The sequence below is a fragment of the Salvelinus alpinus genome, unplaced genomic scaffold (assembly GCF_045679555.1).
Source record: "Salvelinus alpinus unplaced genomic scaffold, SLU_Salpinus.1 scaffold_43, whole genome shotgun sequence".
Taxonomy (NCBI): domain Eukaryota; kingdom Metazoa; phylum Chordata; class Actinopteri; order Salmoniformes; family Salmonidae; genus Salvelinus; species Salvelinus alpinus.
This window is the reverse complement of record NW_027255984.1, coordinates 436,445-452,180: the sequence shown is the minus strand read 5'-3', so window position 1 is coordinate 452,180 and position 15,736 is coordinate 436,445. Positions and strand designations below refer to the sequence as shown.

Below are 15,736 nucleotides of genomic sequence, written 5' to 3'. Positions count from 1 at the left end.
TTAGTGAAACTGTTAAAAAAGAGTATATGGCATATTAAATATATTACTCTATTGTTATCATATAGAAACGTCATGGAATATTGTACATCATATTAAATATATTACTCTATTGTTATCATATAGAAACATCATGGAATATTGTACATCATATTAGCATCAACATACATTATTGTTTCATTCAATTTCACATAATAAGGATATTTCATATTTTCATGTTCAGAAGTCAGAACCCATCACCTGCTATGTAAAAGAGACAGAAGAATGCACAATGGTCAATGCTATCCGGGGTCCTTGGGACATCCCTACCCTAAACCCTAACCGTAACAATTTTAAATGTCAACTTCAATGGGCTAGGGACGTCCCAAGGATGTATCTCTACCTGAAAATACATGATCTAAGTGATTGATAGTTGGTATTCAGCAATCATAAAGCCTTATTTACTTTAATGAACTACTAAAATAGTGATTTTGTCAGAAAGCATAGACAGCAGCTCTACACTTTATTGACTGACTGATCCATTCATCCTTCCATCCCTCCTCAGCTTTCCTCTCCTCTGAAGTCCCAGTGAGGGTGGAGCTCAGTCAGAGAGCTGTTGAGGGACTGGTTAGGAAGAACACTTCTACAGCCAGAGAGGTGATAGGTCACACATGGTTTAGATGGTAAATATTTATGTCCTCTTAGTGGTTCATCACGTCAGCAAAAGGGAATATGTTCCATCATCTATGTTTATTTACATTAGTGCAAATTGTCCACTGATATGGGTGTAATTTCTCACCCCTTTTGGCTGTATGAAAGTTGATTTCCCCTCAGGCACACATTTGTTCTTTGCTATTATGAAGGTCATTTGTGTAGAATGTACTTTTCCCCAATCATTCACCCCACCTCTTTACGTTGCTTATTTATATTTAGTGGCCTGACTGCGTCCAGACTATGTCAAAGGCCCATCCTGGTAGATCTGAACCTAATGCAGCTTAGAGTGATCGGATGACAGAAGTCACATTTAGGTGCCAGGTGTAACTGAGGCCGTAGATGCTCCATATCCATTACTTTGAGTGTTTTATATAATATGACTAAATGTGTTTCTGTGTTGCAGGGGCAGTCAAGAAATGGAACGGCAAGGCCACAGAACATGACATAAGCAGAGCTGTGGGAGACCACCTCAAGCTCTTGGTAGAGCCGGGGGTGGTGTTTACCACTCCACCACACCTTCAGCAGGCTGGAAAAGTGGGATTGATACTGTTTTGATACTAAGATGGACCATCAGTCTGTTGATTGGTCAATCATTGGGTTCATTTGTTGAAATCAAATTAAGCTTTATTTATACAGCACATTTCAGACATGGATGCAACACAATGGCTTCACAGGAATAAAACAAAATGAAAATAAACGTACACAACAAACAGAAGATTAACAACTGAAAGACTAATAAACATTAAGGAAATTCTATTGATTAAAATATTAATTGGATGCAATATCCAACCCAAAATATTAGCTTGTTTTTTAGGAGGGGCTCTGAAAGACACTATGGGGGTGTCCACTGGAAGTTGACTAGTAACAACAACTGGGACATCAAAGACACCCACCATGAGACCCACTAAATCTGCCCAAGAAGAGGCAAACAAAATAAAAACACACACCAAACTTAGAGACAGGAAGCAAACCAAAAAGGTGTTGACTCTCCATCAATCAGTGCGTCCTACATGCTAATGAGCTAGACGTGCTAAAGTCCAACCTCAAAACATAAATGGAAAAAACAAAGCCTGGAACACCTTCCCCCGAAAGACAACAAATATATCCTATATTTTTGTCGGACAAGTTTGCTCACCACCAACAGAAAACTTCCATTTCACATTATAATCAACTACAATGCTTCACCTTCACCAATATAAACATGGTGTGTACTGGCTGTCAACAATTAAAAACAAGAAAAAACACCTATTCCTAAATAATAATAAACAATCATATTATTTTTTTCTCATTTTTCTTTCTATAGAATCCTAAAACTCACTAGTTTCTAGAACTCTCGTCTTCCTAAAACTCACTAGCTTCTAGAACTCCCTGTCTTCCTAAAACTCACTAGCTTCTAGAACTCCCTGTCTTCCTAAAACTCACTAGCTTCTAGAACTCCCTGTCTTCCTAAAACTCACTAGCTTCTAGAACTCTCGTCCCCTTGGAATGAGCCCAAACAAAACTCAAATCAAATAGTATTAGTCACATGCGCCGGATACAACACTGGAACTCTTACTTACGAGCCCCTAACCAACAGTGCAGTTTCAATACGGAAAAGAATAAGAGATAAAACTCAAAATAAATTGTGATCATGGTAACACACTGGCTAAACGCAAAACACAAATCTTTTTGACTGCCCACCCCAGAGATAATCAGCAACCAAGTTTTCCTTACCACGGACATGTCTGATTTCAAGAGGAAACTCCTGCGATATCCGTAGTAACTTTCCACTGCGGAGCTTCTCTCTCTTTTCAGGGTTCACTCAAAAGGCATGCTGTTAGATCGGGGCCCAGTCCCCAATGTCATGCTCTAGTACATTTGGGTTGGCACATCTGAGAATGAACCCTGATATTATAAAAACAGGGCAACAACGTCAATATAAATGTACCCAAAAATGTCAAGTTGGTTGCATGAATAACTATGATTACTAAATGTTACATAATTGTAAATATGAAATATCAAAACCAAATGTACACCCCTTTGTTAATATGTATTGGCAATAATTAACTTAATGGTGAGGCTGGAATAATAAAACATGTACCTTTTGTCAGGCTGAATGTTTGAAATATGAGGTGATTTGAGTCATGCTTCTTCAGTAGTGGAAAAAAGACAATTAGCACTTGATGTTGTCAAGAAATACTGGAGTGATGTCAGATTGTTAATTAAATTGATTATAGGTGAAAAAGCAGCAAGTACGTTGAAATGAAGCAGTTTTCAAGTCATTGAAAACAATCGACCCGAAAAGACATCTTTTCAACTTTCACTTTCAACTACAACCGAACATATACTGGACAGAACATATATTGGACGTTGGGCATAGTCTTCTTTTCAACGTCTTTTCAAATACATTTTGCTAAATGGGAATAGCGCAATGTCAAAACACAGGTTTAACGTGTCCAAATCAATAACCAATATGCAGAAACAGTTTGGGATATATTGAAAACCTAAACATTTTGAAGTGTTGCATTTTGATTCAAGTGGGTCACCAACGTGGTAAGTGTAACACAACTCTATTTTTGTTAGTCACTTTTTTGATAAATCTCATAAATAGAAACTCTTTCAATTCAGAGCCTGGATTTTTTCCCTGAGGCTAAAATCAATTTAACAAACATTTAGGGTTCTACATTGTGACATCATTAAAATACTCCTTCTACAATGTTAAAAAAATCTACATTGTGACATCATTAAAATACTCCTACTACAATGTTAAAACATTCTACATTGTGACATTATTTCATTGATATCATGAAACAACTCCATGTATTTTCTGATGTTTAATCAGAGATCTTTTATCAGAGTATCTCTTGTCACATTGATCACAGCCACAAGGTTTCTCTCCTGTGTGTGTTCTCTGGTGTGATATCAAGCCGTTTAGCTGCGTAAAACTCTTCCCACATTGATTACAGCTATAAGGTTTCTCTCCAGTGTGTATTCTCTGGTGTGATTTCAGGGTTTGTAGCCGAATAAAACTCTTCCCACAGTGATCACAGCCATAAGATTTATCTCCTGTGTGTATTCTCTGGTGTATAGTTAGATAGCTAGATGAGGTAAAAATCTTCCCACATTGATCACAGCTATGTTTCTCTCCTGTATGGCCCCGCTGGTGTACTATCAGGCTGCTTAGTTGAGTAAAACTCTTCCCACATTGATCACAGCTATAAGGTTTCTCTCCAGTGTGTGTTCTCTGGTGTATAGTTAGATAGCTAGATGAGGTAAAACTGTTCACACATTGATCACAGCTATAAGGTTTCTCTCCTGTGTGTCCCCGCCGGTGTACTATCAGGCTGCTTAGCTGAGTAAAACTCTTCCCACATTGATCACAGCCATAAGGTTTCTCTCCTGTGTGTGTTCTCTGGTGTATAGTTAGATAGCTAGATGTAGTAAAACTCTTCCCACATTGATTACAGCTATAAGGTTTCTCTCCTGTGTGTCCCCGCCGGTGTACTATCAGGCTGCTTAGCTGAGTAAAACTCCTCCCACATTGATAACAGCCAAAAGGTTTCTCTCCAGTGTGTGTTCTATGGTGTGATTTCAGGGAGCTTGACTGAGTAAAACTCTTCCAACATTGATCACAGCTATAAGGCTTCTCTCCTGTGTGTACTCGCTGGTGTATTTTAAGTTCTGATGAAGATTTGCAACGTTTCCCACAGTCAGAGCAGCAGTGAGTTCTCTTCCCTGTGGGTCTCTGCAGGTGTTTCATGAGGAGTTCTGATGTGGAGAGACTCTTCTCTGCCTCGTCAGCATCATGATGTTGTTGAGACTCCCCAGAGGATCCACGATAGTCCCGTCTCTCTCCTGTGTGAATGACAACGTCAGACAGAAGGTTAAAGGCCCACAACAGCAGAAATCCACTGTTAATTTGAGGTAAAAGGTGATGCCCAGAGCATACCCATGAAGTTGTCCAACAATTGACAGCTGTTAAATTATATGACAATTGTCTTGTTTTCTCGTTTTCACAGTAGTAACATCAATGATTGTAGGCTAGAAATAAGTTATTAAAGTTTTTGAAATCCTAAGCAGTGTGCCAGACGACTTTTGGTCTCCAATATAGGCCCCTTTCTGTGTTTTTTGCGGCAGGAGGGCGATGCGCACACAATTTGGTTGCAGAAACTCCTCCCTGCTAATGCAGAAACCGCTAGTTATGGATGTAGTATATCTGGCAATGAGGAAACCACTAGTTATGGATGTAGTATATCTGGTAATGAGGAAACCACTAGTTATGGATGTAGTATATCTGGTAATGAGGAAACCACTAGTTATGGATGTAGTACATCTGGTAATGAGGAAACCACAAGTTATGGATGTAGTATATCTGGTAATGAGGAAACCACTAGTTATGGATGTAGTATATCTGGTAATGAGGAAACCACTAGTTATGGATGTAGTATATCTGGTAATGAGGAAACCACTAGTTATGGATGTAGTATATCTGGTAATGAGGAAACCACTAGTTATGGATGTAGTACATCTGGTAATGATGAAACCACTAGTTATGGATGTAGTATATCTGGTAATGAGGAAACCACTAGTTATGGATGTAGTATATCTGGGAATGAGGAAACCACTAGTTATGGATGTAGTATATCTGGTAATGAGGAAACCACTAGTTATGGATGTAGTATATCTGGTAATGAGGAAACCACTAGTTATGGATGTAGTACATCTGGTAATGATGAAACCACTAGTTATGGATGTAGTATATCTGGTAATGAGGAAACCACTAGTTATGGATGTAGTATATCTGGGAATGAGGAAACCACTAGTTATGGATGTAGTATATCTGCTAATGAGGAAACCACTAGTTATGGATGTAGTATATCTGGTAATGAGGAAACCACTAGTTATGGATGTAGTATATCTGGTAATGAGGAAACCACTAGTTATGGATGTAGTATATCTGCATAGAGCAAAATTGGTGAGCCAAGATTTTAGTTTTTCCACAATGTATTCTGAATATTACAGCGCAAGATCAGGAGTGCTACTCAAGGAAACTCACATTAAGCTCTGTGTCTATTCACTAATTCACCACCGTGGGGGAAAACTCAGGGGAGTTCTCATAGGCTGACAGCAAATAAAGCCTCCATTTCCAGGTTGCTGATGAGTGCATTTCACACTACTTTGGATTATAACTGTAAGGCTCGTTTGAATGTCCTGATTGATATAATGTTTGTGTTATTGTCTAAAATGTACTACTTTATATTTAAAAACGACTTCAACCAGTAAAATGCTCTTTGGCTCCATCAGCCTGACAATGAGGGTTTGTACACTAAGTGTTGAACAAATTGGCCCATAACTTCACCTAACAACAACATAGACCTACTATAGGACCCATAACTTCACCTAACAACAACATAGACCTACTATAGGACCCATAACTTCACCTAACAATAACATAGACCTACTGTAGGACCCATAACTATAACATAGACCTACTGTAGGACCCATAACTTTACCTAACAATAACATAGACCTACTGTAGGACCCATAACTTCACCTAACAATAACATAGACCTACTGTAGAACCCATAACTTCACCTAACTACAACCTAGACCTACTGTAGGACCCATAACTATAACATAGACCTACTGTAGGACCCATAACTTCACCTAACAACAACATAGACCTAGGACTATAAATAATTTAATATTTCAGGTTAAACATGGAAACTAAAATGTCTTTGTCATGACATTTCATAAGCTGATCACCATATAATTTTGTGAATAATCCCACTAGGCTACTCTGTAATGTGTTGTCATTCTAAATGTCCTGAATAAAGGAAAATAGCTCTGTGTGTTGTACAATAGAGTATCCATCAAGGAATAGTTCTCTACACATTATGAGCTAAGTATCTCTGTGTCCAAACAGACTAATGAGACCCTACGGGAAATCAAGCAGACAATAACATTATAAACATCAATTTGTTAGGGATGTTGGATCCAACGTGGATCACGGCATAACTGTCTTTACCAGAGTAATGAACGAAGAAGCACTTTGCTTGTTGTTGCATGTCGTGATGTTTGTAATTTGACTGACAAAATTGTCCGACAGCAAGATCCAGTATTTATGTTGAAGTTTATCATAAGCTGACTATAACTACTGTTCCCTGAAGGAGGGAAACTAGGTTTTCATAATGCTGACCCAAACGGATACTAAATGAAACGGCCTATGGCAGACCACCCAGACCTGACCCCGCAAGATACGCCAGTTTTGTCAATTCATTAAATTGTCTTTCATTTGAAACACTCCTGTCAATGTTGAGTAAGGACGCACACCTGAATGCGCATATAGAAGTAGGATTAGTCTACCTGCCTATAAATGTGCCCATTTGGGGATGTCTGATAGTACTTCTCATTGTCTTAACGCTGCACCACTAATGAGTTGTGGAGCTTCTCAAAGTAATTTTTTCTTCACCTCAAACAGCAAGTAAACAAAGTCTAATCAAAATCAATTGAGAATGACAATAGTTCCTCAAAGTATTTTCGTAAAATATTTCCAGCTCTCGCCCTTTCACCATTCGGCACTTGAGTGGTTACATTTCTCCAACCCCCATCCCTCAGCTGTTTACCAAACCAAGTCTCTGGGTAGCCATTTTATTGATTTTTAAATCCTAGGTTGTCCCTTTAAAAAAGGTCACAATCAATCAACCAATCTGCAGTCAACAAATATGTCATTCCACCACTGTTTTGGTAATAAGATGATGATGGGGTTGGAGAAATGTAACTACTCTCAAATTCATAGACAGACCTATGGATGCAAGGACTGACTATCCATGATATCAACATTATAGTTTTAACCACGTTGAGGCTATACAGTGCTTGGTTTACATTGTTTCTAAACATTGGAGTAAAAAAAGCTTATTTGGGGTTCTGATGGGGTAAACAGTTTAACTAAGCTCATGAGGCATGTGTTATATTCTTCAAGAATCAATGGCTATAAATAAATTATTTAAAAGTCAAAATATGGATGTAGCAATTGTTGATTTCCCCTTTAACACCAAACATCAGTTCAACTGCAGAGTTTGTGCCTCTGTTTTTAAGATAGTACTTACCAGCGGTAATCACGGCCCGGTTTCTCGAAACCATCTTATGGCTAAGTTCATCGTTAGAACCACTGGATGCCTTAAATTGCGTTTGGGAAATCGGGCCCAGATATCCAGTTTCCTCCTCTTCTTCCTCTTCCGATGTGACAGTAATCTCCCCCCCCTCCTCTTTCACCTCAAAAACTGAATCCTCCTCATCTTTTACTGTAACATCCTCCTCCTCTTTCACTCTGAACCCCTCTTCTTTCACTGTAACGTCTTTCTCTTCTTCTTTCACGGTAACAGCCTCACCCTCTACTTGTTTTTGTATTGTAACATCCTTCTCTTCCTCCTCCTCTTTGACGAGAGCTTCTTTCTCCGTCCAACAGACCCCCTCTTCTATAGCAGGAGGAGAGTAGTTTAGTGAACTCATGGTCGGAGATGTTAGCTAGCTAGCATTAGTGACTAGCCTAGTTCTAAGCTAACTTAGCAAACCAGCTAGCTGACAAACAACGTAAATATATAATTAAATGGGCCAACAAGTACATACGACAGAAGTGTGTTTAATACACAGCGACTAATATACACCAAAACATTGTAAAGAGCGTGAATGTTGTAGCTATGTTTGCTAGAAAGCTACCGATGGGTCTGACTAGCTGTTGTTGTTGAAGGAGCGCCCCGTCCACTAGATTAAACGTCACACTGGCAGCATCGCCTGAACCTAAAAGAAGCAAATCGCCATCTGCTGACTGGAATGGGCAACGCAGTTGAGGAACCAAACGTTTATTTTTTGTTTTTTTCATAAAAGTTTATTATTATATTAAGTCGTTCAAAGAGAAGCATGTGTTGATTGATTCGTGTTTAATGAGTTCGTGTTTAATGAGTGAGAATTTAAAACAAACTTTACACACAACTACATATTTGCATTGATCCACACTTCTGACACGGATCATTTTGACCCCAGAGGCATATCTTTTATCATAGCCAAAATGTGGTTTATTCAATTCTTCCAATTTTTCATGACTATCAACTTGTTCTTAATAAATATAAATCATGGCTTTGTGTTTCTGTATCAATATGGACTTAACAAATTCAAATCCTTTGGATTCACGTTGACCCCAACCAAAAGCACCTTTGATAAATAGGAAGTTTATTTCAAATCAAAATCACATTTTATTGGTCACTTACACGTATTTAGCAGATGTTATTGCGGGTGTAGTGAAATGCTTGTGTTTCTAGCTCCGACAGTGCAGTAATATCTAACAAGTGATATCTAACAATTTCACAACATACAGTATAACCAATACACACAAATCAAAGTATTTGAATCTATGTTTCTCTGTAGACATGATCCATCCCACCAGAGGGTGGAGGGGCACCTGTATCAGTGGTTTTGACCAGATAGACACCTGCAGACACACAGTATAGTGCCTCCCATGTACTCTCCTAAGATTGGACTTTTCTATACCACGTTTCACGTGACTATGTACAAAACTGCCAATGGTAGAAAACTCTGCCAGTGGTAGAAAAATCTGCCAGTGAAATACAGCGCATTCATTAAGTATTCAGACCCCTTCACTTTTTCCACATTTAGTGACATTACAGCCTTATTCTAAAATGGAATATTTTTTCCCCTCATCAATCTACACACAATAGCCCATAATGGACAACCCCAAAACAGGTTTAGACATTTTTGCAAATGTATTTACTTAAGTATTCAGACCCTTTGCTATGAGACTCGAAATTGAGCTCAGATGTATCCTGATTCCATTGATCATCCTTGAGATGTTTCTCCAGCTTGATTGGAGTCCACTTGTGGTAAATTCAATTGATTAGACATGATTTGGAGAGGCACACACCTGTCTATATAAAGTCCCACAGTTTACAGTGCATGTCAGAGCAAAAAACAAGCCATGAGGTCAAAGGAATTCGAAGCACAGATCTGGGGAAAGGTACCAAAAAATGGTTTCAGCATTGAAGGTCCCCAAGAACACAGTGGCCTCCATCATTCTTAAAAGGAAGAAGTTTGGAACCACCAAGACTCTTCCTAGAGCTGGCCGCCTGGCCAAACTGAGAAATCAGGGGAGAAGGGCCTTGGTCAGGGAGGTGAACAAGAACCCGATGTTCACCCTGACAGAGCTCCAGAGTTCCTCTGTGGAGATGGGAGAACCTTCCAGAAGGATGACCATCTCTGCAGCACTCCACCAATCAGGCCTTTATGAAGCAATGATTAAATTGTCAACATTTATTTCAATGGACAATTCAGTGAACTGTTCTGTGAAAGGTGTCGGCTAGAGATGACATGCAGGAGCTTGCAGGGATTTGTAGTCTTGCATGTCGTCTACTTTGATGCTAATTAGCATTTTCGAATCCGAGAAAAAAGAGAGACAAATATATTGATACAAGTATTTGTATTTATTATGGATCCCCATTAGTTCCTGCCAAGGCAACAGCTACTCTTCCTGGGGTTTACTATGGATCCCCATTAGTTCCTGCAAAGGCAGAGGCTACTCTTCCTGGGGTTTATTATGGATCCCCATTAGTTCCTGCCAAGTAAGGTCAGGGAGCGTGCCAGCCTGCCTGAACCGTCCCTGAATTAACAGGTATAAATGATGGATTATGAATTAACAGGTATAAACAATGGGTTATGAACTAACAGGTACAAATGATGGGTTATGAACTAACAGGTACAAACGATGGGTTATGAACTAACAGGTATAAACGATGGGTTATGAACTAACAGGTATAAACGATGGGTTATGAACTAACAGGTATAAACGATGGGTTATGAACTAACAGGTATAAACGATGGGTTATGAACTAACAGGTATAAATGATGGGTTATGAACTAACAGGTAAAAATGATGGGTTATGAACTAACAGGTATAAATGAAGGGTTATGAACTAACAGTTATAAATGATGGGTTATGAATTAACAGGTATAAATGATGGGTTATGAATTAACAGGTATAAATGATGGGTTAACATACACTGCTCAAAAAAATAAAGGGAACACTTAAACAACACAATGTAACTCCAAGTCAATCACACTTCTGTGAAATCAAACTGTCCACTTAGGAAGCAACACTGATTGACAATAAATGTCAATGATGGAGGGCCGCACACATGGAGGGCCGCACAGCCCTCCATGTGCTCGCCAGAGGTAGCCTGACTGCCATTAGGTAACGAGATGAGATCCTCAGACCCCTTGTGAGACCATATGCTGACACATGCACATTTGTGGCCTGCTGGAGGTCATTTTGCAGGGCTCTGGCAGTGCTCCTCCTTGCACAAAGGCGGAGGTAGCGGTCCTGCTGCTGGGTTGTTGCCCTCCTACGGCCTCCTCCACGTCTCCTGATGTACTGGCCTGTCTCCTGGTAGCGCCTCCATGCTCTGGACACTACGCTGACAGACACAGCAAACCTTCTTGCCACAGCTCGCATTGATGTGCCATCCTGGATGAGCTGCACTACCTGAGCCACTTGTGTGGGTTGTAGACTCCGTCTCATGCTACCACTAGAGTGAAAGCACGGCCACCATTCAAAAGTGACCAAAACATCAGCCAGGAAGCATAGGAACTGAGAAGTGGTCTGTGGTCACCACCTGCAGAACCACTCCTTTATTGGGGGTGTCTTGCTAATTGCCTATAATTTCCACCTGTTGTCTATTCCATTTGCACAACAGCATGTGACATTTATTGTCAATCAGTGTTGCTTCCTAAGTGGACAGTTTGACTTCACAGAAGTGTGATTGACTTGGAGTTACATTGTGTTGTTTAAGTGTTCCCTTTATTTTTTTGAGCAGTGTATATAAATGATAGGTTATGAAAATGATGGGTTATTAAAACCTGTCTAGGACTAGCGGAACCACTCGCCAACAGCCAATGAAATTGCAGGGCGCCAAATTCAATCAACAGAAATATCATAATTCAAATTTCTCAAACATACAAGTATTAGACACCATTTTAAAGATAACAATCTCGTTAATCCAACCACAGTGTACGATTTCAAAAAAGCTTTTCGGCGAAAGCAGAACATATCATTATGTTAGGACAGCAACTAGTCACAGAAAGCATACAGCGATTTTCCAACCAAAGAGAGGAGTCACAAAAAGCAGAAATATTGATGAAATTAATCGCTAACCTTTGATATTCTTCATCAGATGACACTCCCGGGACAACATGTTACACAATACATGTATGTTTTGTTCGATCAAGTTCATATTTATATCCAAAATCCTCAGTTTACATTTGGCTTTGCCTCCAAAACATCCCGTGAATTTGCACAGAGCCACATCAATTTACAGAAATACTCATAATAAACATTGATAAAAGATACAAGTGTTATTCACAGATTTAAAGATATACTTCTCCTTAATGTAACCGCTGTGTCAGATTTCAAAAAAACTTGACGGAAAAAGCAAACCATGCAATAATCAGAGACATACACAACCCAAAAAGATAACTGCCATGTTGGAGTCAACATAAGTCAGAAATAGAATTATAAATATTCACTTACCTTTGATGATCTTCATCAGAATGCACTCCCAGGAATCCCAGTTCCACAATAAATGTTTGATTTGTTCCATAAAGTCCATCATTTATGTCCAAATTACTCCTTTTGGTTCGCGCGTTCAGTACACAATCTAAACTCTCGCGGGCAGGTCCAGGCAAAAGTTCAGGCGAAAAGTCATATTACAGTTCTTAGAAACATGTCAAACTAAGTATAGAATCAATCTTTAGGATGTTTTGATCATAAATCTTCAATAATGTTCCAACCGGAGAATTCCTTTGTCTTCAGAAAAGCAATGGAACAGAGCTCGCTCTTACGTGAACGAGCGTCATGAGCTCAAGGCATTCTGGCAGACCTCTGACTCATTCGGCCCCACCTCACAGTAGAAGCATCAAACAAGGTTCTAAAGACTGTTGACATCTAGTGGAAGCCTTAGGAAGTGCAAAATGACCCCATAGACACTGTGTATTCGATAGGCCAATAGTTGAAAACCTACAAACCTCAGATTTCCCATTTCCTGGTTTGATTTTTCTCAGGTTTTCGCCTGCCATATGAGTTCTGTTATAATCACAGACATCATTCAAACAGTTTTAGAAACTTCAGAGTATTTTCTATCCAAATGTACTAATAATATGCATATATTAGCAACTGGGACTGAGTAGCAGGCAGTTTACTCTGGGCACACTTTTAATCCAAACGTGAAAATGCTGCCCCCTATCCATAACAAGTTAACACATTTCAATACATTCAGGATTTCTTAAGGTCCATGTGCAATGTATATGGTTACCTCACTCTCTCCCTCCATCTCTTCTTTAACAAGCAGCCATGTTGTTGTCGTTCCGCTAGGGACCTGTTTTCAGCATATGGTTACCTCTCTCCAGTCAATAAACAGTTATCCCTCTACGCCCTCTACACATGTACTGCACTGGAATTATCCCTCTACACACGTACTGCACTGGAATTATCCCTCACCACATGTACTGCACTTGTCACGTTCCTGACCTGTTTTCTGTTGTTTTGTATGTGTGTGATGGTCAGGGCGTGAGTTTTGGGTGGGCAGTCTATGTTTGCTGTTTCTATGTTGGTTTTGGGTTGCCTGGTATGGCTCTTAATTAGAGGCAGGTGTTTTGCGTTTTCCTCTAATTGAGAGTCATATTAAGGTAGGTTGTTCTCACTTTTTGTTTGTGGGTGATTGTCGCTGTGTCTGTGTTTGTTGCACCACACGGTACTGTCTCGTCTCGTCTCGTTCATTCGGTCGTTCCTGTTCATGTGTTCTTCGTTTCATGTAAGTTCGTAGTTTAGGTCTGTCTAGTTCGTTTTGTTATTTTGTATTTTTAGTCAAGTGTATTTCGTGTCTGTCTTCGTCTTACAATAAAGTCATTATGTATTCATCACCCGCTGCGCCTTGGTCTACTCACTCACCGAAGGAGAGCCGTTACAGAATCACCCACCAAACCCAGATCAAGCAGCGGGTTAACGGACAGCCACGACAGCAGCAGTGGGAAAAGGAGGTTTGGACATGGGAAGAGATCCTGGACGGTAAAGGACCCTGGGCAGAGCCAGTGGAGTGTCGCCGCCCCAAAGCGGAGCTGGAGGCAGCGAAAGCGGAGAGGCGACGTTATGAGGAGGCAGCACGGAAGCAAGGCTGGAAGCCCGCAAGTACTACCCTAAAATTTCTTGGGGGGGGGCTAAGAGGTAGTGGGCCGAGGGCAGGTAGGAGACCTGCGCCCACTTCCCAGGCTAACCGTGGAGAGCGGGAGTACGGGCAGACGCCGTGTTACGCAGTAGAGCGCACGGTGTCTCCTGTACGGGTGCATAGCCCAGTGCGGGTTATTCCACCTCCCCGCACTGGTAGGGCTAGATTGAGCATTGAGCCAAGTGCCATGAGGCCGGCTCTACATATCTGGCCACCAGTACGTCTCCTTGGGCCGGCTTACATGGCACCAGCCTTACGCATGGTGTCCCCGGTTCGCCTACATAGCCCGGTGCGGGTTATTCCACCTCCCCGCACTGGTCGGGCGACGGGGAGCATTCAGCCAGGTAAGGTTGGGCAGGCTCGGTGCTCAAGGGAGCCAGTACGCCTACACGGTCCGGTATTTCCGGCGCTACCTCCTCACCCCAGCCCAGTACCATCAGTGCCGACACCACGCACCAGGCTTCCAGTGCATCTCCAGAGCCCTGTTCCTCCTCCACGCACTCTCCCTATGGTGCGTGTCTCCAGCCCAGTGCCTCCAGTTCCGGTACCGCGCACCAGGCTGTCTCTCCGTCTCCTCCCTACAGAACTGCCCGTCTGCCCAGCGGCGCCTGAACTGCCCGTCTGCCCAGCGGCGCCTGAACTGCCCGTCTGCCCAGCGGCACCTGAACTGCCCGTCTGCCCAGCGGCGCCTGAACTGCCCGTCTGCCCAACGGCGCCTGAACTGCCCGTCTGCCATGAGCCTGCAAAGCTGCCCGTCTGCCATGAGCCTGCAAAGCCGCCCGTCTGCCAAGAGCCTACAGAGCCTTCCACCAGACCGGATCAGCCAGAGCCTTCCGCCAGACCGGATCAGCCAGAGCCTTCCGCCAGACCGGATCAGCCAGAGCCTTCCGCCAGACCGGATCAGCCAGAGCCTTCCGCCAGACCGGATCAGCCAGAGCCTTCCGCCAGACCGGATCAGCCAGAGCCTTCCGCCAGACCGGATCAGCCAGAGCCTTCCGCCAGACCGGATCAGCCAGAGCCGTCCAGCCAGGACCAGCCAGAGCCGTCCAGCCAGGACCAGCCAGAGCCGTCCAGCCAGGACCTGCCAGAGCCGTCCAGCCAGGACCTGCCAGAGCCGTCCAGCCAGGACCTGCCAGAGCCGTCCAGCCAGGACCTGCCAGAGCCGTCCAGCCAGGACCTGCTAGAGTCCCTCAGCCAGGACCTGCCAGAGTCCCTCAGCCAGGACCTGCCAGAGTCCCTCAGCCAGGACCTGCCAGAGTCCCTCAGCCAGGACCTGCCAGAGTCCCTCAGCCCGGAGCTGCCGTCCCTCAGCCCGGTGCTGCCCCTTATCCCGGTGCTGCCCCTTATCCCGGTGCTGCCCCTTATCCCGGTGCTGGCCCTTATCCCGGTGCTGCCCCTTCATTTAGGTGGTTTTAGTTGGAGGGTGGTCATTGGGAGGGGGATACAGAAGCGGGGAGTGACTATGGTGGTGTGGGGACAGCGTCCGGAGCCTGAGCCACCACCGTGGTCAGATGCCCACCCAGACCCTCCCCTGGACTTTGTGCTGGTGCGCCCGGCGTTCGCACCTTGAGGGGGGGGTTCTGTCACGTTCCTGACCTGTTTTCTGTTGTTTTGTATGTGTGTGATGGTCAGGGCGTGAGTTTTGGGTGGGCAGTCTATGTTTGCTGTTTCTATGTTGGTTTTGGGTTGCCTGGTATGGCTCTTAATTAGAGGCAGGTGTTTTGCGTTTTCCTCTAATTGAGAGTCATATTAAGGTAGGTTGTTCTCACTTTTTGTTTGTG

The 15,736-nt window shown here is 42.5% G+C and overlaps 2 protein-coding genes across 2 annotated transcripts in view; one reads left to right on the top strand and one right to left on the bottom strand.

Annotated features, from left to right (window-relative positions):
• The window catches only part of LOC139567094 (zinc finger protein ZFP2-like), a 303,695-nt gene that overhangs the window by 7,095 nt on the left and 280,864 nt on the right, over positions 1–15,736 (top strand). The window lies entirely within an intron of this gene.
• On the bottom strand, positions 1,293–8,426 carry LOC139567086 (zinc finger protein ZFP2-like). Its single transcript, XM_071388570.1, has 2 exons — positions 7,779–8,426; positions 1,293–4,524 (listed from the first exon to the last, which is right to left on the bottom strand). The coding sequence occupies exons 1-2, from the start codon at positions 8,179–8,181 to the stop codon at positions 3,473–3,475; spliced, it is 1,455 nt and encodes a 484-aa protein (XP_071244671.1). The 5' UTR covers positions 8,182–8,426; the 3' UTR covers positions 1,293–3,472.

Coding starts and splice junctions, on each gene's coding strand:
- LOC139567086 (XM_071388570.1), bottom strand. CDS start 8,181: ATGAGTTCACTAAACTACTCTCCTCCTGCTATAGAAGAGGGGGTCTGT. Junction 4,525..7,778: donor CCGGGCCGTGATTACCGCTG/GTAAGTACTATC, acceptor TCATTCACACAG/GAGAGAGACGGGACTATCGT.